A 23,827-nucleotide genomic window follows, 5' to 3' on the forward strand; every position below is an offset into this window, starting at 1 on the left:
CTGTCTCAATAGAAAACTATACCAATATCTTCATTTTGTAACAGTTTCAAAACTTACTCCAAGTTGAAAGAGAGATACGTTTTGAAATATTTTTGAGCTGATCTAGTCTTGTACAGCACTAACCTCTAGGTGCAACTTTCTCAAAGTACACTTTGCATGCATTGTACTTTTCTATGTCCATTGTTGTTTTCAGCCTCAGCTCAGCCAGGTTCAGCTCCTTCAAGATCTTTTCAGTCACAAAACAGTTTTGAACCACTTCATCAAGATGACCAGATGAATAATCTTTCCACAAGTCCTCCAAGATCTGGAGAGATTCACACTTAACTGTTATCACCAAACTTCCATATCGCACATCTGTCATGATAGCCCCCAGTTTTTGCAAGTAATCCAGAAACTCATCAAACTCCTTCTGACTCTGTGGTTTCATAGTCTGTAAATAGTGTTTCCCAACCGAATAAAAGAATTTCTCTTTAATCTCTGAGACAGATTCTGTTCCTGGATTTTTGGATTTAACAGGTTTCAGGTGTTCTGCTTCAACACCAACATCTATCTCATCACCTGCAATGTAATGAAAAGTAAAAATTAATCACATGTAGTCCTTATAATTTTACCTGGTGTGCATCTCAAATCTCTAAGTGTTATTGTGAAACACATCCAAATGTTTAGGTGACAAGCCATGAAAAAAAAATTGACCCAGTAAAGAATCACAATTAACTAGGACTGCAGAGCCCAGTCAAAACACATAGGACAATAGATAGACACTCAAGCAACATTCTCAACTAGCCCCTCTCAACAAGCTTCTCATATGTAGTAGCTGCCAATTCCTAGTTAATATGTTCCCATCTCACCTTGAGGATGACTTCTTTGATGTTCAGGTCCTGCACAATATGTTGAACTGGCTCCAGCAAATGGACTCTGACAATGTTCAGAGGGTGGATATCTGTTCAGGCCTGACATGAATTAGATATCAAACATGACGATTTTACTTTTTTTTTTTTTTAGCCTTTTAAATTCTAGTACATTTTTTGACGATGAAACATTCTTGAAAAATGAAAGTTTAATGTATAGGAAAGGATAAATTAAGTCAAAGCTACTTATAATTATAATTTGTCCTATGCCTCTAGATAGAACTGATCACAAAATTTAATTTAACAGAAATACTTAAAACAAGCTTCTACAAAATGTTTACTACAATTTACTATACTTTTGCTTTTACTACGATTTTCAACTTTCTATAAAGTATCCTAAATAACATGATGAGCTTTAAGAAAATCTTAAGTGAGGAAACTGTTACAGTAGTGCTTACAGGTGATTGCTTCATTAACTGCTGCCATGTTAACTAGCAAGGCAGAGAAGTAGAAAGGGAGACCTGGAAAGAGTAACTAGAACTACAAAATCTTGTAAAAATCCAACACTCTCTACAAACTCCTAACATACAGTAGCTGCTTCATGCTTAACAAAATCATCCACACTGTTTGGTAAAATAATACCTGGTTGTTTTGTCATCTTACCCTGAGGATGACATTCCTGATTACCAAATCCTCCATAATACATTGAACTGGCTCCAGCATATGGATTCTGACTGTGTTCAGAAGATGGATGTCTGTTGTGGCCTGGTATGGATCAGAAACCAAACATGCCATTTAGACATTTAAGGGTTATAATTATCTTAATACAATGCTTACAGTGTGGTATGCACAATGGACTTTTTCAATCTCATCATGTAAGTGAAGTAAAGAAAGTCCTTAAGTGCACTATACATGCAGTGTATGACAAAAGATTTAATCAGAGCAGTAGCCAAGAAAAAAACTAGATATTTGTCATTTCTACTGTAATTTATTCAAACACTAAATTATCAGAAATTTTCTGTACTCACTCTGAGGATAGTTCTGGCTCCCATGATAATTCTGATTTACAAAGGTTTCAGAAAGACTCCCTTGAGTATGATCCACAGCTACAGGAGCAGGTGAGCTGTAGCTAGAAGAACCTTTTGATGTAAAAGCAAAACACAAATTTGATCCAAACATGCTTTGTGAAATGAAATGGGTTAAAACACCTGCCAAATGTTAAATGAAAGTGACCACTTTAAGCAACGTAAAGAGGTCAGTAGGTTAAACCCCTTCTCAGTGACAAGCTTTCAGAAAACCTTCCTTGAGGAAGCTGTAGTACTTACTGGTAATTGCTGCACTAACTATATAACTGCCATGTCTGCAAGCAGGGCAAAAGAAGTGGAGAGGGAGGATTTGAACTAATCTAACTAGGACTGCAGAGCCCAGTCAAAACACATATGGCACAATAGATAGGCAGTCAGGCAACATTCTGAACTAGCACCTCTCAACAAGCTTCTCATATGTAGTTAAGCTGCCATTATTCCTAGTTATGTTCCCATCTCACCTTGAGGATGACTTCTTTGATGTTCAGGTCCTGCACAATATGTTGAACTGGCTCCAGCAAATGGACTCTGACAATGTTCAGAGGGTGGATATCTGTTCTGGCCTGACATGAATTAGATATCAAACATGACGATATTACTTTTTTTTTTTAGCCTTTTAAATTACAGTACATTTTTTGGAAATGAAGCATTCTTGAAAAGTTTAGCCACCCTATAGCTATGAGCAGCTCAAACAGCTTTTTGAAAAAAGCAGTTGTGACTGCATTAATTTTACACTTGTCTGATAAGAAAATAAAAATAAGAGATAAAAGAAAAGGATAGTTCTTACCAAAGACAACATGCACCATTCTCTTAACAAGATCTTTACACTGCTGCTGCCAGCTGTACTTTGTTGCATACTTTTCTTGAAGAAGAGTGGCTTCCTCAAGTCGCACCTCCCTTCTTTTCTGACAGACAATTCTGATAGCGTTGGCCCAAACTAAAGGATCTTCTGATTCAACTACATGAGAGTAACCTGAAGGAACCTCCTTCAGCACTTCTCCAAGTCCAGAGTTACCACTTACAAGAATAGGTAGACCAGCAGATAATGCTTCCAGCCCAGTCAAACCAAAACCTTCAGTTCTTGAAGGCATGATTGCCAGATCAGCCTCGCAGAATAAACTGCCAAGCTGTTCTCGATCTTCTTTGAAGCAGCGAACTGTTAGTTGACTAGGGGGAATGTCAAATGCAAGCAACTTGTTTTTCACTTCTTCTTCTTTTCCTTTTGGTGCACCTACAAACATTAGCTGGTATGGCTTGTCTTTCAACTGAGCAATTGCTTTTACTGCAATGTCATACCCTTTTAGCTCAAAATCTTCACCATCACCACGCCCAAAAAGGAGAACACAAAAGTTCTTCCTTTCTTGTGAGGCCTGTTCAACACTACAAAACTCAGTAAAAATACTTGGGGTGAGAGTGACAACATGCTCATCTTTCTTACTGGGGCGAAGGTAGCGAGAGAAGGCATCTGCCAATTTTGGTCCAATGGCAACCACCTCATCAGCCATCTCACAAAGTTTTACTTCTGCACAATGTTTCTTCTCACCTCTGAAAATGGCTTCTTCATAACTTTTGAACATTCCAAGTTCTTCTGGAGCTGTGTGAACTACCTGGATCCACTTGCAGGGTTGCTGCTTTTGAATGAGTGGTATCTGTCGACCCAGATGCACTCCATGTCCTATGACACAGTGCGGATGATGACCTTCAGGTAAAGAAGCCAACCAATCCACTGGCTGATCATGACCTGGCAATTCTTGGGCTTCTATCAGTTGAACATCATGGCTTCTGGCAGCTCTCCTGTCCTCCTCGCTACATCTTGGAACATACACACTGACATCAACATTGGGATGTTTTGCTAACTGAATTGCAAGCTCCCTGTTGATGGTTGACAAGCCTCCTTTCGATGACCTCCATTCACTACCCAATAGAGTAACTCTTAGCACTTTACTCTCCATGAAACTTGGGCTTTCCTGCGATGTAGAGGCTACACTATGAAGGGATGATTCCTAAAAGAAAGTTTTATTCAATGTAAATCAAGAGGAATTACAAGCAGTGAAGAATGAAGGGAAATAACAATTTAAACTCAATAGGGTTGTCGGTAGACCAGACCATTTTGCACCAGCTACTTTGTGAAATGTGATCAAAGACAGAAAATACTAAGTATTTTTGAACTGATTTTAACATCAATGTTTGGCTAAAAAAAGTTACTCAAATGTTCCCAAAAAACTCCAAAAATCACATCTCAATGAGTTTTAAATCTAAAATTTTTTCAAGAGAGTATACGCTAGAGGGGGAATGTTCCTTTCCAGCATGCCATGCTTTCTACATGTGTGCAAGCATACTAGGGGGAATTCAATTTAACCAACAGCTACTCACTTTAGATATTAATTTTACTAATGACAACCCTGATTCAAAATAATAAAACTGATTTAGGGCTGCATTACTTTTAACCAATCCATTTTTGGATTATTACTAGTCCAAACTAAAATCTATAAAGAGATTGATCTTTACAGTGAACGACCTGGAAACAATGCTTTGATTACAAGTCAGAATAAAACAAGATGGCAGGTTTTGTAGATTTAGGTCTCCTGTTTAGATAAGAGATAATATAGTCATGCCATGAGTTACATCAGACTCTACCCAGAAAAATGATGCTCACTTAAACAGCTCTAACCTGTATTCTATTCTTGTTAATTCTTGGGAATAATTAATTGCTTGAGCTCAATTAATCTTTAAAAATAGACAGTAAACAACTGCATGTAGCTACTAGTATAGCACAATTTTTGTAGCATTAAAATGAACTAGAAGTTGTAGTGTTCCACAATATTTGTCTCAAAAGCAGAAGAGAAAACCTGCTGCGTTTCACATAATTATTTATAAGCATCCTGTTCCACAAGAGAAAGACCGTTCAAGAATAAATTGTCTATTTGACATTCAACCAATGATTGAAATGGTTACAAACTATAATACTTACAATCAACAAACATATGAAATACATATATATGAACTGTGGTTATGAAGCGTATATGTGCACGATCCTTCGCAGTAAAGCACTATTTAAGCAATAGTGAAAATCAGACCTGAAAAAAATTTTTTTTTTTTTTTTTTTTCAGGTCTGATTTTCACTATTGCTTAAATAGTGCTTTACTGCGAAGGATCGTGCACATATACAATACTTACAATGATAACAATGGTAACATAATAACAATTTAAAGGATTGGCCTGAAAGTCTCATGGTTCCTCTATCCCCTTGGGTCCAACAAAGATTGACTATACTTCTTTTAAATTCCCCTGCTGAATGGAAATAATTTTTCATTTTATTGCCATTCCATTTTTTGAAACTTTTCCTTGAGATATTCTGCCATTCCGCATCTTAACATATTCTGCCATTCTGCTGATCCAGCCTTCCTCGATTCCATCATTCCATTGAATAACTCCAGGTATCATATTTCCTGAAAGTTCTATGATACATGAATGACACACCTATTAAGATATTTCTACGAGGGAAATTTCTGTTTTAAATCATCCACAATTCTGAAATGATTGCGAGATGTTTATCCCTTAATTTCTGCTGTCTTCCAAAGTGTCACAGCAAGTCCTTGTAGTGTCATGATCTGTCACAGCAGGAACTGAAAAGATTATACCTAAATTGGATCTACATAATTTGCTGATTTAAATGATAAAAAGCTCTCCATTTAATGAAAAAAAAATTTTCCTTGAAGTTTCATGATGCACCAATCTAACCTACTGAGATATTTCTGCTAGAAAAACTTTTGTTTTTACAATCCCCTGCAATCCTCAAATGAGTGTAAGATACTTATCACCTTCTGCTGCCTGCCCTAGTTTTATGGCAAGAACTGAAACCATAATGTCCTAGTGGCTGTAAGCCAGAAATCACAAAAGGAAAGAACTCAAATGTGTATCGAGGGCAAAATTTAATGTCAAACTACTAACCTAAAGATACTCAGAAAAAAAAAACAATAAGTGAAGACCTCAGGTCAAAATTGGGTCAGGATTGGAATTCTGTTGTTAATTCTATTGTCATGCAATCACTTGCAAAGGGTGGTGAGATAATGGCTACGCATTCCCAAAATACAGTAGGCACAAAAATTTCTATCAAAAGGGCTTTGCACGCTTGATTTGTATCAAGAGCTCATGAGGAAAGAACTGAGGAAATATTGTGAGTTCCCATGAAGAATCAAAGCTTAGACTTTCAGGATTCTCTACTCTGACCATCTACAGGGCCACAGATACTCTAGGGTGGGGTAGGACACTCTTTGGATCATGTGTGACAAGCAGCCCACATACTGTTACTAAGTCTTAGTAACAATATAACTTGGACTATTATATTCCATCTGGTAATGAGTTTTTAATACTGTTACCATACTGGATAATTCTCTTAATAGTAAAAAGTCTTGGTTGTACAATCTTAATAGGACAGAATATATCTCATTCCTGATATTCATACTGTATACTAGGTCTGCTGAAGAACTTATTGAACTCCTATGATTGCATATCAATGCATGTAGAGACAAGGCTACACATTGACGGCCAGCAATTGGCCCAAACATTGCAGTATTACCTTGAAAATTAATAATTATAATAATAATTATTATGATCATAATTTATATTGTGCAAATTAACATATGGATATGATCAAATGCATATCACAACACTTTTCAGGGGACTAAATTGGCCGGACTGCATCAGCAGTGTACAATCAATCAAAGGAAACTTGAAGATATATACCCCCCCCCCCCCGCCCAATTCCCAGTAAACAGGCCAGACCACATCACTGTAATCTCGTGAGTGGGTTCTTCAACGTCCCCTGCCTAACCAAATTAACTAATTAATAGATGCAGGTGATGGGACCTATGGTTTATTCATCCTTATCCAAGAAGAGTAGAGTGTCTCTCCATTTCTTGATATTATAGCAAGGTAGCACATTCTCCTCAGTTATTTTAAGACCTTGAGTGTTGGTCCGGCTGGTGCTCGAACCCTCGACCTCCCGTTCAACAGTCCGGCGCTCTAACCAATGTTGAGCTAACAAGGAGGTGGTTGAGTATAAAATATAGCAGAAATTGTTTTGTCAGAATCAATTACTGTGTAAGGGGCAGGATTTTTTTTTACATCTCTGCTTAAGATAAACTTATTCTGAATAATTCAGTCTGTGACTGCGAGTCTTGTAAACCTGGGATAAACTGCTGGCAGCATTTTTTTGTGTTGTATAAGAAATGAGCTTACATGTAGTATTCTATGCCCATTTATGAAAATTAAAAAGTGAATGTGTAGACCATAGTTTCCTCCACCTGGGTGAAGCAATACCAGAAGCTAGGCCTCCCTTAAACAGGTCGTCTGACAGGGTGCGCGGGTGCGGAACCGCACAATTCAGCCAAACCCGCACAATCCTACACAATCCGTGAAAATTCGCAAAATCCCGCACAATACCGATATTTTTATTTAATTGAAATTTCAATCAAAACGGGTATTTCTGTCGAGTATCAAGATTTCTAGAATATTTTAGACTATTTTCAGACTATTAGCAGAAATTTAGCCCAATGAGACCTACATTCCTGTGATGAATTTGTCTTTTTATTACAATGAACAGAAAAGATAGTTGGACAGCTCTTTCAAGTATATTGCATTCATTTTGTAGACAGTTTACAAAGTCTTTGTTGACAAAGTTATGAAATAATGCTGTGAGCATGCACATGATCAAAAGGCCAGCCTGTGATAGTTGAACAAATGATAGACTGTTAGAGAAACTGTTGAACATCCTTAAGAGAAACAATACAATAATTAATAACAAACTAATCCTTATTGTCATCGATACAAGTCCAAGGCTTCTGATTCTGTTAAAGTGCCCCTGAGATCAAAATTTTCGTACATCATTTTTTTCCATTTTCGTGTCCAGTGTGTCTCCTTCACCTACTCTGCCAAATTTCAGTTTAGACCCAGCACCAGAAATATCTTTTTTCGGGCCGTTAAATTCACAATTTTGCATCTGCCATTATTTGATCATGTTCCGGAAGTTGATCGCAAGACTCAGAGGAAGTGACGTCTCAGGCTCAACGCGAAAATCTCACATGGCAAAATGTCAAGCAAACATAACAGAGTGCTTCATTCTATTCTTACAAAAACTAAAAAAAAATGATTGGCATCGGTGTGTAATTCAAAGATGAAGTAATCGTGCAGACCATGCTGCTGGTATTTCTCTCCATCGGAGCCTTGCAAATAGATCAGAGCTAGAAAAACAGATGCAATTTGTGCGACCTCGCCGAGTAAACTTCAATCTGACAGAAATATTTGTGATCTACTCCGAACACTTCTCGGAGCACTGTTTTGAGAGATCTGTGTACTTTGAAGGATCTAGGCAAAGAATTCTGTCGGGTTCAGTGCCTACCGTTCAAGAGGAGAAGGGACAAGAAAAACCGTCCTCAGTGCGATCTCGATGCCGGAAAGCAAAGTCTACGAACCTCCACGGATTTTGTCTCCTTTACATATGAGCTGATCAATATCCACCTTTAACAACTCTCTGGCAGAATACCTTACACACGGGAAAGTACTCGGTGAACATTGCAAATAAGAATGATAAAATAGCCGAATTAAGGATTGAGATTTCTGACCTGAAAGAGCTCACTTTTATACAAAAGAGATAAAAAATATAATTGTGTGTTCTGATTCTAAAAAAAGCTGGCTTTAATATCAGCGAAACCAGAACAAACAGCTTAAGACACAGAGCGTAAAAACACTTTAATTTGTAGGCTTGCAGCCAAAAAACCGAGAAAATGAAAATTTCTTTAAAAACCTGTCAAACTATCAACCATCTGACAGCCAAGTCAGCGTGCTATCAAAGGGTCTCAAATTCATCCCAACGCCTGTGACAAACGAATTTAAAATCAGGCCAACTTTTGCGAGATTTATTCACAAGACGAATGCGCCTCTGTTACACCTTTCACGGACAAAACAAAGAACCACTTCTGCTTCATATCAAACTAAATGCCACCGGCTCAGTCTTCTATTGCCCTTCAGAGCTACTTGGGAAATTGTCATAACGCTACTTGCAGACTGCATCTAAGCCAAAAAATACTTTGTAACGCAATGAGGTCACGGCTCTAAAAGAGTTGAAACAAACTCTGCTTTAAACCTCATCGAAGCAACACAACAATAGTCATCATGAATAAGACAGAAAAAACAAAAGAGGCCAAAGAACAACTCAACCGCCTCCCGGTTAGCTCAATTGGTAGAGCGCCAGACTGTTGTGCGGGAGGTCGTGAGTTCAAATCCGGCCAGATCAACATTCAGGGTCTTTAATTAACTGAGAAGAAAGTGCTGCCTTTGTAATAATATCTGCAAATGGTTAGACTTTCTAGTCTTCTCAGATAGGGACGATAAATGGAGGTCCCATCTCCTGCAGGGTTGGGGTAGGAGACATGAAGTTCCCACACACGAGATTACTGTGTGATGGATGTCCTCCCCGGGGTAGGATGGGTGGGTAAAAAAGGGGTTAGGTGTCAATAGGAATGAAAGTTCTGTTCCTTTCTCCTGCCATTGCTGTGGCAAATGAATTAAACTTAAACTAAACTTAAACTAAACTCAACAACAGAGTTCACTTCAAACCTCTCAAAGCACCGATAGTAAAAACCACGTAGGAAAGGGTTCATGAGATCATTGACCAAACGCATCGGGGAAAACACATTGATGGCTTAGAAATGGCTTTCAAAAACTCCCAATATCTGCCTTCCAATACACAATTAGCCATTGCCGAAAACTATTTTTACTAATCACCCAATCATTTCTTACAAAAAGGGAAAATCCCTTACGACAAGCAAAAATACAGTTCGAAGGCGATAAAGCGATACGATCACAAAAGCCACATGGAGAGTCCGTGCTGTTCTGTGTTTATCTTTTTTCGCATGACAAAAATTCATCGTTTGTTGGCGCAAAACTATCCACAGAAGCTCCAGATGATTTCTGGGACAATTCATAATCTGAAAAAGTCGACATTTCCTGACTGACAACGAAACAGTTCTCAAAAAAGTAACATGTGAGATTCTCTGTGCAGCGAACAAAGAGAGTTGTGACAAAGCAAAGCATAAGTTTGTTGAGCCTTTGACGTCATGATGACATTTTTGCGAGCTCGGCTGGAACATGTTTTCAGCATTGGCGGACGATTTTTGGACGCCTTTGAAGTGGTAAAAATTGGTCATCGAAGGTTTGTTTTTTGAGTTTTTAATGGCAAAAAGGGTCTTAACTTGACCCAATTCAACATTATGTGAACAATTTAGGCCAAAATAAATTGGTCAATTTTCGTCTCAGGGGAACTTTAACGAATTGAATGTCATCTTGAAAGATTCTAATATGGCATCCATGTTGTTTGGAATGTTTTCTCTGACTGTCTACTCAGAGTAGTCCTCAATGAAGTCCCTTCCTACTAAACAGTTGGTTTGATTATGCTTGAGTACTTTTGAGTTCATTTGAGTATCTTTTGGCTTTGTCTTTGACATTGTCTTTGGAATTGCTTTGAGTTTGATTAGCATTGTTTTGAGCAATTTTGGCATTGGTTTGTCATTCTTTGGTTCATGGAATGACCCATTTTGAAAACTGATGCTCAACATTGCTTTCATGCTTGTGGAGGATTGCCCCAGACCATCAAGCATGGCAGGCATACACACTTTTGACAATGTTGATAGATGGATAGATAGATAGGAAACCAAAACCTAACCTCAGCCTACTGCATAGGAATAATTGCTGTACATCGATCATGACACATTTTGCCAAGAATATACAAACTTCGAAAACTTTTGACCAACTTCCAATTACTGGTTCATGTATTATGAATGTGGGTGTTGAGAAAAATAATGTAGGCTCATCTCTCTTTACAGGGTAACTGGTCAAGTCACCTGAAATTCATGTCATCCAAAGTCATGTTGCCCAAAATTGAAGTCATGTCCCTCAAATAAAATAACAAGCTAACCGAAGAAACAAATACTTAAAAGATCTGAGACTTATATACTGTACATAGGCTATAAAGTTGAGAAATCTTTATCAGCAAATCAAGCACTGTTTATTTTCTAACACCATGAAGATGATACATGTAGTCAGAATAGAAATATGTTTGAGTGACGACTCTCAATAATTTTGCATCAGGCCATGACATAATTTTTCTATGATAATGCATTTCTTAAATTTCCTCATCATCAATGAATTAAGCTTGTGGGTACTCATCTAATGTGCATAGTTTTTGTTTTCTTCTTCTTTTTTTTTCTTCAGTATTACTGTAAGCAACAACACTCTCCCCAAGGAGCTGCCTCAGATGCTAGGCACTGTTGCTTAGCAAAAACAGTCCATAGCATGTAACAAAAGCAACTTGCAAGTATTCGCTTCGATAGCTAATTGCAGTACTAATGTTGCCCAATACAAAGCAGGAAAAGAGAAATATAAAACATATAAGAGACAAGTTGGAAGAACTCAGTGCATACACTTACACTTACGTTCCTTTGATACCGTACTAATTCAATCATCTGCCCAAAGCGTGATTACGTACCTTTTGCAGCCTAGACATCACGGGAAGCCTTCACAGTACATTTGATTTTGAGTCCTCAAACTAAAATACAGTCGTTATCTGGTAAACAAAAGGAAACGAAATGTTTGTAAGGAGATCATCTAAGTTGCATACATTGTAGATACATGTAAATTGCAAGTGCTGCACAATGCACTTGCAAATACGTCGTTCAGGTAAACTAGCTGTATAGAAGTCAGCTGTAAGTGGTAGTTATGGTTATCATATGTCAAATCTTGTTGTAGCTCATCGATCTAAAATTCAGGGTCTATGAACAAATCTAATGAAACCGGAAGCAACCCCAACAGAGTACCAAACTCAGGGAATATATATAATGACATAATATGTTACTATCACGGTCTGTTTATTGTGAGATTTTAAGCCACTATCCCGGTCGGTATGATAATTTCGTAAATAAAAAAATAAATAATATTTTTTTTAATATATATAATAAAAAATATTAAATAACTATATTCTTATTGTACGATTTTAAGCCGTTAGTTAACGGCTTAAAATCTACCATTATATAAACTACCTGTTGAACGAAATTAAGCCGTTAGTTAAAGGCCTAAAATCGTACAATAACCATAACAGACTGAACGAAATTAAGCCGTTAGTTAATGGCCTAAAATCGTACAATAAACATTACAGACTGAACGAAATTAAGCTGTTAGTTAACGGCCTAAAATCGTACAATAAACATAACAGACTGAACAAAATTAAGCCGTTAGTTAACGGCCTAAAATCGTACAATAAACATAACAGACTGAACAAAATTAAGCCGTTAGTTAACGGCCTAAAATCGTACAATAAACATTACAGACTGAACGAAGTTAAGCCGTTAGTTAACGGCCTAAAATCGTACAATAAACATTACAGACTGAACGAAATTAAGCCGTTAGTTAACGGCCTAAAATCGTACAATAAACATTACAGACTGAACGAAATTAAGCCGTTAGTTAACGGCCTAAAATCGTACAATAAACATTACAGACTGAACGAAGTTAAGCCGTTAGTTAACGGCCTAAAATCGTACAATAAACATTACAGACTGAACGAAATTAAGCCGTTAGTTAACGGCCTAAAATCGTACAATAAACATTACAGACTGAACGAAATTAAGTCGTTAGTTAACGGCCTAAAATCGTACAATAAACATAACAGACTGAACGAAATTAAGCCGTTAGTTAACGACCTAAAATCGTACAATAAACATAACAGACTGAACGAAATTAAGCCGTTAGTTAACGGCCTAAAATCGTACAATAAACATTACAGACTGAACGAAATTAAGCCGTTAGTTAACGGCCTAAAATCGTACAATAAACATTACAGACTGAACGAAATTGAGCCGTTAGTTAACGGCCTAAAATCGTACAATAAAGATGACAGATTGAATGAAATTAAGCCGTTAGTTAACGGCCTAAAATCGTACAATAAACATAACAGACTGAACGAAATTAAGCCGTTAGTTAACGGCCTAAAATCGTACAATAAACATAACAGACTGAACGAAGTTAAGCCGTTAGTTAACGGCCTAACCCCTGTGTTCCCTGGCAGACTGCTGACCTTCGTAGTATTACTCCCGTCGTAAGGTTATTTAAAATGGTAAGAAACCTGGGTAACAGAGGTAATTTTGAAATTAATAGAGGCCAGATTTCTCTGAATGTTCTTTTCAGGAAACGTTGATCATCGATTGTAACAACTCACTGTACAATGGACAGTCTCAATGGCTATTACAATTTCAAATATGCAGTGTTCTCAGTAGAAGCCGGCAACCGGCGAATTCCGCTGTCTGTGAAGACGAAAATAGCTGCCTGTGCTAAAGATGAAATTTGCCTTTGTGCTAAATTCTTTTAATAAAGTATAAGCAGGTATTCAAGAATTATTAGTAAATGTTCTGGTTATTTGAAGGAACCCACTAACGCGCTTTCATCCTTGAGTAACCGGAGTGCCAATGTCACAAATTGTTATAGGGTTATGGTCGACCTTTGTGATCGTTATCAATTGCATACCATTTGTAACCAATTGTAAAGTTACAGAAGACTCCAGGCTACACGTAGTTTTGGTATAAAGTGTTAAGAACAATTACAATATTCTTTTTTGTCCCCTGCAGATCAAATTTTTGCAATTTGTCCATGAACGTCAAAGTTTAATTTCCTTCATTCTGTTATATGTTTGGGGAGATTTTAAGCCGTTAACTAACGGGTTAACTCGTGGGAAGTACTAAAAGAAGGAATGACCTAAAACCAACGAAAACCACCTAAAAACCATCTACAACTACCGAAAACCGGCACCTTCATTGATTGTATAAAAGCCAGTGAAATGCACAATAAAAAGCAGTTGTTGCTCCTACTTGTTTGATGAGTGTGTTGTACATGTAAAATGGTAACATCAATGACCTGCGGTAATTTTTAGGGAAAAAATAAGCTTCATGCATCCTGCGAGATATTCAAGTTCTGTTTATCACATTATTTCAACTGTCACTGTTTTTTTCGCGGTTTCCTGTTTTGATGCAATTTAATCATGTTTCTCTGAATAATAGCATCTCATTTCACCCTGTTTCCCTTTTTTCGGCTTTGTTATAAGCTCACTAAGCAGCGCAATTTGAAGCAGTCATGATGTAAAATGGTGGCTGTGATTTCGATTTGTTAGCAAAGGGTAAGATATTAGCTTAAGGAGGGGGGCTTTGGGATTTTCGGTTTTGCGGTTTTCACTGTTTGTTGGATCGTTTTTTAGGCTTTTGGGCCAAAAAGGTTCAGTTGTTCGGTTTTGATGTTCAGAGCGGTTTGCGGATTTTACGTGTTTTTGCATTCGGTTTTCACGAAAACTCTGATGCGGTTGTCGGTTTTTCCTTTTTGACCTCTCTTAACGGTGAAAATGTAGCGCTTTTGTCAGGTTTGCATGGGTTTTCGGTTTTGCTGCTTTTTCCGTCGGTTTTCCGGTTTTGGAGGTTTTTTCTTTCGGTTTTGAGGTTTCCCAGAGGCCCCAGTGCCCCCCTCCTTACCCAACCTCATCAAATTTTCAACTAATGAGGGTCTTACTTGGTGTCTTTTTGACCTGAGAGCCAAAAAAACGCAGACACTGGCGAATATTGACTTAAGTTTACGAGATTAATGGAATGAAAAAAAAGCCGTTAGACGACTATGAAATGTCATCACTCAATTAAAGAAAATAGCAAAGGGACAACGCGCCAATTCCGCTCCGCTTTCCATGTAATATTGCAAAAACGATGGCGTGTGTTTCATCGGGGTTTCCAAACACGGGAAAACCCCGATGAAACATGAAGCACACTACGATTTTTTGAAATTGCTTTTCAATCGTGCATCATTAGCCAAGATTTAGGCAGCGTAAGCGGAATTGTTGTTTTTCAGTAATTATTGGCCTTTGTTGTCAAATATTTTAGCAGTGTCACAAGTCCCTGGGGAACGTCACCGGGTATGACATTTTAGCAAGCCCTAGGGTTTGATATTTCATCAAAGTACAGTGGAAAACCTTCTGTCCATTGTTTCATCGGGGATTCTAAACGCACAGATGTGGCCAAATTGGCGTATCGTCATTGGTTTGTAACTTGATGATATATTAATGATTTGAGAAACTGCTGTCACGCATTTCCGTAAATAAATATCCACGAAAATCGCCCTAATAAAGCTTCAGCGTGCGCTATTTTACGCTTGAAATTGATTTCTGAAGTGGGTTTTCGGTGGTCCTAGATGGGTGTTGTCGATGGTTTTAGGTCATTTCTTCTTTTATTACTTACGTAACGTCGTTCAGTCTGTTATGTTTATTGTACGATTTTAGGCCGTTAACTAACGGCTTAATCTCGTTGAGTCTGTAATGTTTATTGTACGATTTTAGGCCGTTAATTAACGGCTTAATTTCGTTCGGTCTGTAATGTTTATTGTACGATTTCAGGCCGTTAACTAACGGCTTAACTTCGTTCAGTCTGTTATGTTTATTGCACGATTTTAGGCCGTTAACTAACGGCTTAATTTCCTACAGTCTGTTATATTTATTGTACGATTTTAGGCCGTTAACTAACGGCTTAATTTCGTTCAGTCTGTTATTTTTATTGTACGATTTTAGGCCGTTAACTAACGCCTTAATTTCGTTCAGTCTGTTATTTTTATTGTACGATTTTAGGCCGTTAACTAACGGCTTAATTTCATTCAGTCTGTTATCTTTATTGTACGATTTTAGGCCGTTAACTAACGGCTTAATTTCGTTCAGTCTGTAATGTTTATTGTACGATTTTAGGCCGTTAACTAACGGCTTAATTTCCTACAGTCTGTAATGTTTATTGTACGATTTTAGGCCGTTAACTAACGGCTTAATTTCCTACAGTCTGTTATATTTATTGTACGATTTTAGGCCGTTAACTAACGGCTTAATTTCGTTCAGTCTGTCATGGAAGTGTTAGGAATTTATTTATTAAATGTAAATTATTTTTTTTTATTCTCTTAGGATCAGTGTAGTTCGTGATTATTTGTATCTGTTACGTAATTTTTATTCTTCACTTGTGCAAACTGTTGTGTAATTAACCTTTATTGTGTATATCAAATAGTTTTCTTCATTCTTTTCGGGCACCTTGCGTCCATGTGTATTTAAGGATTTGGGTGGTTTGGTACGGTGTGGTTTTTTTTTGAAGAAGTGAGGTGAAGGTTTGAGAGTTACGAGCGAAGAGCGTGGAAAAATTTGAGTCAACGGAGACTCGGCACAGTATCATTTCTGAGAAATTCATTCAGAACAATCGTTCCATTTCACGGTAGAAAACCATTTGCGGGGGAACGGGTGTGCAAAGAATCTACCAGACTGTGAGCTAAAGGAAGAAGAGATAGTAACTAATTCAATAACAAGTCTGAGCGAGTCAAGTTACAAGAAGTAAAAAGTTGAAAACTGCAAAGTTGTCAGAAGACGAAGCAAAGTTGAAACGAAGGAAACGAGCAAAGTTGAGAACTGGTGAGACAGGAACCTGGTTGGAGAAACGGGAGTTTGGTTTTGGCAGGGCACTGTTTGTTGGTGGAGCGTGGTGATTTGTGGACAAGAGAAGAACACGGACGCGGGCGTAAGGTGAAACCCAACCGAACTGAACTAAAAAAAAAACCTTTTTTTTTTTTTTTTATCTTAATAGTAATAATCTTGTAAATAGTTTTAGTGTACTGTAGTTTAAGTTAGCGTATTCCTGTAAATTAATTAGATCATTGTATTATCGTTATTGTTAGTCGCTTTATTGTTTTAATTAGCATAATAAATATCTCTAGGCCTACGTTTAGTTGTATTGTGGTGTGTGTTCTCGGACTCGTTTATGTTCTGTGTTTTGTTTGTGTTAGGGGGCACCCACCTTTGTGGCGCGGATTCGTCACATATTTTTGGTGTCAGGAGTGGGATCGCTCCTTAACAGTTTACATAAACAGCTCAACAGGAGACACGCAAGGTAATAGTATACGATTATTTAATATGGCTACTGCAGCGATCGGCTATGATTCCTGGGTCCTTAAAGATCTTAGAGCTGAGGCTATCAAACGAGGTATTCATTTTTCTCCTAAGGATGGTGTTAAGACTTTAGCGAGCAAACTCAGAACTTCAGATCGCATAGGTCAGAGTTTCGATGCACCAGAAGAAAACCTTGCGGAGGAAACTTTGGAGACTGGTCTTAGTTTTGAGCAGAAATTACAGTTACAAGAGCGTGAGCTGCAGATGTTAGAACTGCGGAAGAGAATTAGTCAGGAACACAGAGAAATGAGGGAGTTAGAAAGGGAGGTGGAGAGAGAAAGGCGTCAGGCTGAAAGGGAATTAGAGAGGGAGAGAAGGGAGTTTGAAACTCAAAAAGCCCAAGAAGAAGAAAGGCGTTTGGTACGAGAGGAGGAGAGACTCAGAAACCTTAGAGCTGAAAAGGAAGAATTTGCTGTAAGGGAGTTTGAAAGGAAACAGGTAAGTGACAATGAGGTTAAAAGGCCCAAGTTTATCAAAATCAGGGAAATGAGGGAGAGTGAAGATATAGATGATTTTTTCCGGATTTTTGAAATGACTGCAAGGGCGCAATCCTTACCCGAGGGGGAATGGGTTGGTAATTTAGTACCCAAGCTCACTGAAAAGGCTAAGTCTATTTATTTAGAAATCCCAGACCCTGCATGCCAGGATTACCACGAGAGTAAGGCAAGCATTATTAAAGCCTACCAGTTAACCGCAGATCACTATAGATATAGGTTTCGAACCTCAGAGAAAAAGCCCGACGAGGACTTCGTCCAGTGGGGAAACAGAACCCGAAGGTATCTCAGCCGCTGGATAGCTGTTGCCGAGGCTACTGGTGATGCGGATAAGATAATTGAACAGGTATTGATGGAGCGACTTCTTGATGCGGTAAGTCCTGAGCTTAGAGCTTGGTTAAAGGAGCAAAAGCCCAAAACTGCTGAAGAACTTGGCAACCTTGCTAATTTACATGTTCAATCTAGGAAAGGGCCACTTGTTGATGGTAAGTATATGTCAACCGCTAGTTATGAGAAATTTGGGAAAAAGAAGGGGCCAGATGTTAAGGCGGATAACTTATTGTCTGAACAGAAACAAGACCAATACCATATAAGACCCTCCAAACCATCCTCCCCTCCAGCCCGTAGAACCACGAGGCCTGAAATTAAATGTTACAAATGTGGTAAACCAGGTCACATGTCGTTCAACTGTGGAAAGGGCCGTGGGAAGCCTTCACAGGGATACCTCCTGTGTATGACACCCCTAACGTCAGAACAATCTCAGTTCCCTTCTTGCAATGTTAGAGGTAAAATAAACGGGAAAATTGCAGAAATGGTCATTGATTCTGGTTGTACTAGGACTCTAGTCCAGAAAAGATATGTAAACAATACAGCCTTCACAGGGGAGAATATCACAGTATTAACAGCTGCGGGAGAACGTCTTACAGTCCCACTTGCAAACGTTGAATTTGACAGCAAAGAAGGTAAACACGTAGAATTAGTAGGAGTGTTGGAGAGGCTACCCGTAGATTGCTTACTTGGCAGGTCGTCTTTTGGAAGAACACTGTCGAGACAAAATGTTTTGGACCAATGGGAGAGAAATGTTCTAGCTGATGACATTGGTGGAGATGAGGCCTTCGTGATGACTAGGAGACAGAAAGCATTACAAGAAGCCCAATTGAAAGCAGACGAGCTAATTGACAGGGAAAATTCACTCGCCGTCAAGAGTTTAGCGAAGAAAGAAATAAAGCCTGAAGCTCCAGAGGAAGGAGATTTGCAAAGGTTATTTGAGGGCATGGTACAGGAAGAGACAAGTAAGAAGAATCCTGAGAGTGATACTTTGATAATAGAACCTAGTAAAGTTAAACCTCCAGTAAACATCCTAGATAGAGACAGAAACCAGCTGATAGCGGATCAGAAGTCAGACGTGACTCTCGAGAAAGTACGCAAGGAATCATCCAAAATGGCACCACAAGAATCGGATGGGTACTTCTTCACTAACGACCTCCTGATGCACCGTAAATATCTTCCCGAAGAACATAATGGAACAAGGTTTGTTGATCGAATTGTAGTACCAGAATCCTATAGGAATGAAATCCTGCGTGTTGGTCACACAATCCCCTTGTCAGGTCATATGGGTAGCAAGAAGACAGTTGAACGCATAACCGCACATTTTTTCTGGCCTGGTCTAAGCTTTGATGTTCGCAAATATTGCGCAACTTGCCCGCAATGTCAGGTGGTAGCCAGGAAGCTGAAGTCGAAAAGGGCACCCTTGAGGCCTGTAGATATTGTTACTGAACCCTTTAAGAAAATTGCCATCGACATTGTAGGAGAATTACCCAGGACAACAACGGGTTACAGGTACATTTTAACAATCGTAGATTATGCTACACGGTACCCAGAGGCCATTCCTTTACGGTCAACGAGCTCAAAAGCGGTCGCAGATGCATTGATTCAGTATTTCTCTAGGGTGGGTATCCCCGATAAGATAGTGTCTGACCAGGGCTCCAATTTCATGAGTAAGCTTATGGCCCAGCTGTATGAGCAATTAGGCATAACTAAGATTAAGACATCAGTGTACCACCCCCAGGCAAATGGGTTAGTGGAGCGTTTCAACGGCACTTTAAAGAGTATGCTGAGGAAGTTTGTTCGAGAGCGGGTTCAAACCTGGGACAAGTATCTCCCATACTTACTCTTTGCTTATAGAGAGATTCCTTGTGAGTCCACTGGTTACTCGCCCTTTGAATTACTTTATGGACATACGGTGAGAGGACCCCTCGCCGTTATCAAGGAGACTTGGTCGGAAGGATCATCTTTAGAAGACAATCTGATAACTCATGTCCTTGAGATCCGAAGAAGACTTGCAACGATGCGACAAGTTGTTCAAGAAAACTTGAAGCAAGCCCAAGGTAAGCAGAAACGGTTGTATGATATTCATAGTTCAAAACGACACTTAGAAGTTGGAGACAAAGCCTTAGTTTTGCTTCCCACCCCTGGGAGTAAATTAGAAATGAGATGGCAAGGACCCTTCAAAGTCACTAGAGCACTAGAGGACGGATTGAATTATGAGCTTGATACAGGCAAGATGTACAAACAGCATCGCATTTATCACATTAATTTGCTTAGCAAATGGCAGAGCCGTGATGAAATGGCTGCTTTAGTAATGGCGGAGTCCCCAGAGATGCCACTGCCGCACGAAAGCAACGTTTTCCCATTTGGTCACGATGAGACTTGTAAAGATGTAGTGATCTCTGATAATTTGACGGAAGATCAAAGACGACAGGTAAAAAACTTGCTACATGAGTATTCTGATGTATTTTCAGGAAAACCAAATTTAACCAATGTAGCGGTGCATAAAATCGACACGGGTGATTCCCCACCCATTAGGTGCGCCCCTTATAAGGTCCCTCAAAAACTTGAGGAGGAGGTTAACAAAGAGATTGAAAATATGCTGGAAATGGGCATAATACGCCATTCTACTAGTCCATGGGCGGCCCCTGTTGTCATTGTTCCCAAACCAGATGGTACAATACGACTGTGTGTTGATTACAGAAAAATGAATTCTGTCACAAAAATGGATGCTTATCCTATTCCCTCCATGGAACGTATGATTGAGAAGATTGCCTCTGCTAAGTACATTAGTACAATTGATCTCACAAAAGGTTACTGGCAGATTCCCTTGGAGACCTCTACCATCGAAAAATCCGCATTTATTACTACCAAAGGCTTGTATGAGTTCTTAGTTATGCCATTTGGTATGAAAACAGCTCCAGCATCCTTTCAGAGGATGATGTCTGAGAAAGTCTTGCAGGGGTTAGATTTTGCAGATGCCTACATTGATGATGTCGAGGTTGACACGTCAACATCTTTTCCCCAACACCTTTTTGAGCTCCAACAGGTTTTACAACGTTTACGAGAGTGCAAACTGAATGCTAGGCCGTCCAAATGTAAGATCGCGATGTCAACGGTCGATTTTGTTGGTCACAGAGTTGGAGGTGATAGAATTCAGCCCCGCACAGCTTTGGTTCAAGCCATTAAAGAATATCCCAGACCAGAAACTAAGAAGCAGGTAAGATCTTTTCTTGGCTTAATCGGGTATTATAGGAAATTTATCCCAAATTTTTCGGAACGGGCTGCTGTCCTTACCGACCTCACTAAGGGTAAAAATCCCTCTAAGGTTCAATGGAGTACTAATCATGAATCAGCTTTTCAGGATTTGAAAGTTGCAATGCAGACTCCCCCTGTTTTGAGGCCACCACACTGGAATGACGAGTTCATTTTGCAAGTAGATGCGTCAAATAGAGGTCTTGGGGCCATCTTAAGTCAGAAAGATCAGGACGGGGAGGAACACCCCATAGCATATGCTAGTAGAAAGTTACAGCCTAGAGAGGAAAAGTTGTGTACCACAGAAAAAGAATGTTTAGGAATTGTTTGGGCTGTAGAGCTATTTCGCTATTATTTATATGGCCGCACTTTTAAGCTGCAAACGGATCACAATCCCCTTGTGTGGTTAAATCAGGTTCGCGACAAGAGTAGGAAACTATTAAGGTGGAGCATTACCTTACAGGAGTACGACATAAAAATAGAACATAAGAGTGGTAAGCAAAATTGTAACGTAGATGCCCTTAGCAGGGCGTAAATACCTCATATTGCTGTACAGTATATTAATGTAATCTTTAATTAAGCACTATTTTTGTGTTTCCATGTCCCCAAAAAATAGCTATTTAAGGGGGGAGGTGTCATGGAAGTGTTAGGAATTTATTTATTAAATGTAAATTATTTTTTTTTATTCTCTTAGGATCAGTGTAGTTCGTGATTATTTGTATCTGTTACGTAATTTTTATTCTTCACTTGTGCAAACTGTTGTGTAATTAACCTTTATTGTGTATATCAAATAGTTTTCTTCATTCTTTTCGGGCACCTTGCGTCCATGTGTATTTAAGGATTTGGGTGGTTTGGTACGGTGTGGTTTTTTTTTGAAGAAGTGAGGTGAAGGTTTGAGAGTTACGAGCGAAGAGCGTGGAAAAATTTGAGTCAACGGAGACTCGGCACAGTATCATTTCTGAGAAATTCATTCAGAACAATCGTTCCATTTCACGGTAGAAAACCATTTGCGGGGGAACGGGTGTGCAAAGAATCTACCAGACTGTGAGCTAAAGGAAGAAGAGATAGTAACTAATTCAATAACAAGTCTGAGCGAGTCAAGTTACAAGAAGTAAAAAGTTGAAAACTGCAAAGTTGTCAGAAGACGAAGCAAAGTTGAAACGAAGGAAACGAGCAAAGTTGAGAACTGGTGAGACAGGAACCTGGTTGGAGAAACGGGAGTTTGGTTTTGGCAGGGCACTGTTTGTTGGTGGAGCGTGGTGATTTGTGGACAAGAGAAGAACACGGACGTGGGCGTAAGGTGAAACCCAACCGAACTGAACTAAAAAAAAAACCTTTTTTTTTTTTTTTTTATCTTAATAGTAATAATCTTGTAAATAGTTTTAGTGTACTGTAGTTTAAGTTAGCGTATTCCTGTAAATTAATTAGATCATTGTATTATCGTTATTGTTAGTCGCTTTATTGTTTTAATTAGCATAATAAATATCTCTAGGCCTACGTTTAGTTGTATTGTGGCGTGTGTTCTCGGACTCGTTTATGTTCTGTGTTTTGTTTGTGTTAGGGGGCACCCACCTTTGTGGCGCGGATTCGTCACACAGTCTGTTATGTTTATTGTACGATTTTAGGCCGTTAACTAACGGCTTAATTTCGTTCAGTCTGTTATGTTTATTGTACGATTTTAGGCCGTTAACTAACGGCTTAATTTCGTTCAGTCTGATATGTTTATTGTACGATTTTAGGCCGTTAACCAACGGCTTAATCTCATTCAGTCTGTTATGTTTATTGTGCGATTTTAGGCCGTTAACTAACGGCTTAATTTCGTTCAGTCTGTAATGTTTATTGTACGATTTTAGGCCGTTAACTAACGGCTTAATTTCGTTCAGTCTGTTATGTTTATTGTACGATTTTAGGCCGTTAACTAACGGCTTAATTGCGTTCAGTCTGTTATGTTTATTTTACGATTTTAGGCCGGTAACTAATGGCTTAATTTCCTACAGTCTGTTATATTTATTGTACGATTTTAGGCCGTTAACTGACGGCTTAATTTCGTTCAGTCTGTTATGTTTATTGTACGATTTTAGGCCGTTGACTAACGGCTTAACTTCGTTCAGTCTGTTATGTTTATTGTACGATTTTAGGCCGTTAACTAACGGCTTAATTTCCTTCAGTCTGTATGTTTATTGTACGATTTTAGGCCGTTAACTAACGGCTTAATTTCCTTCAGTCTGTTTATTGGGAGATTTTAAGCCGTTAGTTAACGGCTTAAAATCGTACAACATACAGACTGAGTTAGTGGCCTAAAATCTCTCAATAAACAGACCGAGATAGTCGCTTAATAAGCCGTTATCTGATCGCCCCCAAACTCATGTAGCTACAAATTCCCCTAAACAATCGTCGAATTCCTTCCTAATTCAAGGCGTACTTCAAAATCAGTTGGCATTAAGAGAAAAACGATTACTTTCTACGTTGCTACCTTCTATTAAAAATCTTATGGCACGTTTCCTTTGCCATCGAAAACGTATATCTAGTAGTTCGATGTCATAACTTCATTTTGAAATACGCACCCTAAATTCCGCCATTCTGCTTACCTTGGAATCGATTTGAAAGGATGAAAAAGACCTTCTGGACACATAGAAAACAACCATTACGGACGTTGGGAGACTACATATTGGTGGCATCTGAAAAACAACCCTGTTCATCCCATCTTTGAGCAGATATTTATAAATTTCACAAAGGAATCGAGCACGTAGCTTGTGCGCAGCTGAA

General features: G+C 38.7%; 3 protein-coding genes across 16 annotated transcripts in view; 2 read left to right on the plus strand and 1 right to left on the minus strand.

The window, feature by feature from the left end:
* Window positions 1–23,827, minus strand: part of LOC111319919 (uncharacterized) — a 150,435-nt gene that overhangs the window by 56,729 nt on the left and 69,879 nt on the right. For 6 of the 12 annotated variants that reach the window (XM_088738093.1, XM_088738092.1, XM_088738094.1 and 3 more), the window contains exons 6-10: window positions 2,395–2,496; window positions 1,877–1,987; window positions 1,491–1,613; window positions 849–950; window positions 124–558 (exon numbers count right to left, since the gene is read on the minus strand). In XM_088738093.1, the coding sequence (XP_088594219.1) occupies window positions 124–558; window positions 849–950; window positions 1,491–1,613; window positions 1,877–1,987; window positions 2,395–2,496 (873 nt within the window). Of the gene's footprint in view, window positions 1–123; window positions 559–848; window positions 951–1,490; window positions 1,614–1,876; window positions 1,988–2,394; window positions 2,497–2,720; window positions 3,937–11,477; window positions 11,556–23,649; window positions 23,823–23,827 lie in introns of those variants that run through there. The other 6 variants (XM_088738104.1, XM_088738095.1, XM_088738097.1 and 3 more) reach the window with 6 other exon arrangements.
* LOC111322632 (tubulin polyglutamylase TTLL7) overlaps window positions 1–23,827 on the plus strand; it is a 198,229-nt gene that overhangs the window by 40,221 nt on the left and 134,181 nt on the right. The gene's annotated exons all lie outside the window — the stretch shown is intronic.
* LOC148719735 (uncharacterized) lies at window positions 16,800–20,222 on the plus strand. The gene is made up of 2 exons (XM_088738111.1): window positions 16,800–19,866; window positions 20,084–20,222. The coding sequence occupies exons 1-2, from the start codon at window positions 16,950–16,952 to the stop codon at window positions 20,116–20,118; spliced, it is 2,952 nt and encodes a 983-aa protein (XP_088594237.1). The 5' UTR covers window positions 16,800–16,949; the 3' UTR covers window positions 20,119–20,222.

This window comes from Stylophora pistillata, chromosome 11, assembly GCF_964205215.1.
Source record: "Stylophora pistillata chromosome 11, jaStyPist1.2, whole genome shotgun sequence".
NCBI classification, from domain to species: domain Eukaryota; kingdom Metazoa; phylum Cnidaria; class Anthozoa; order Scleractinia; family Pocilloporidae; genus Stylophora; species Stylophora pistillata.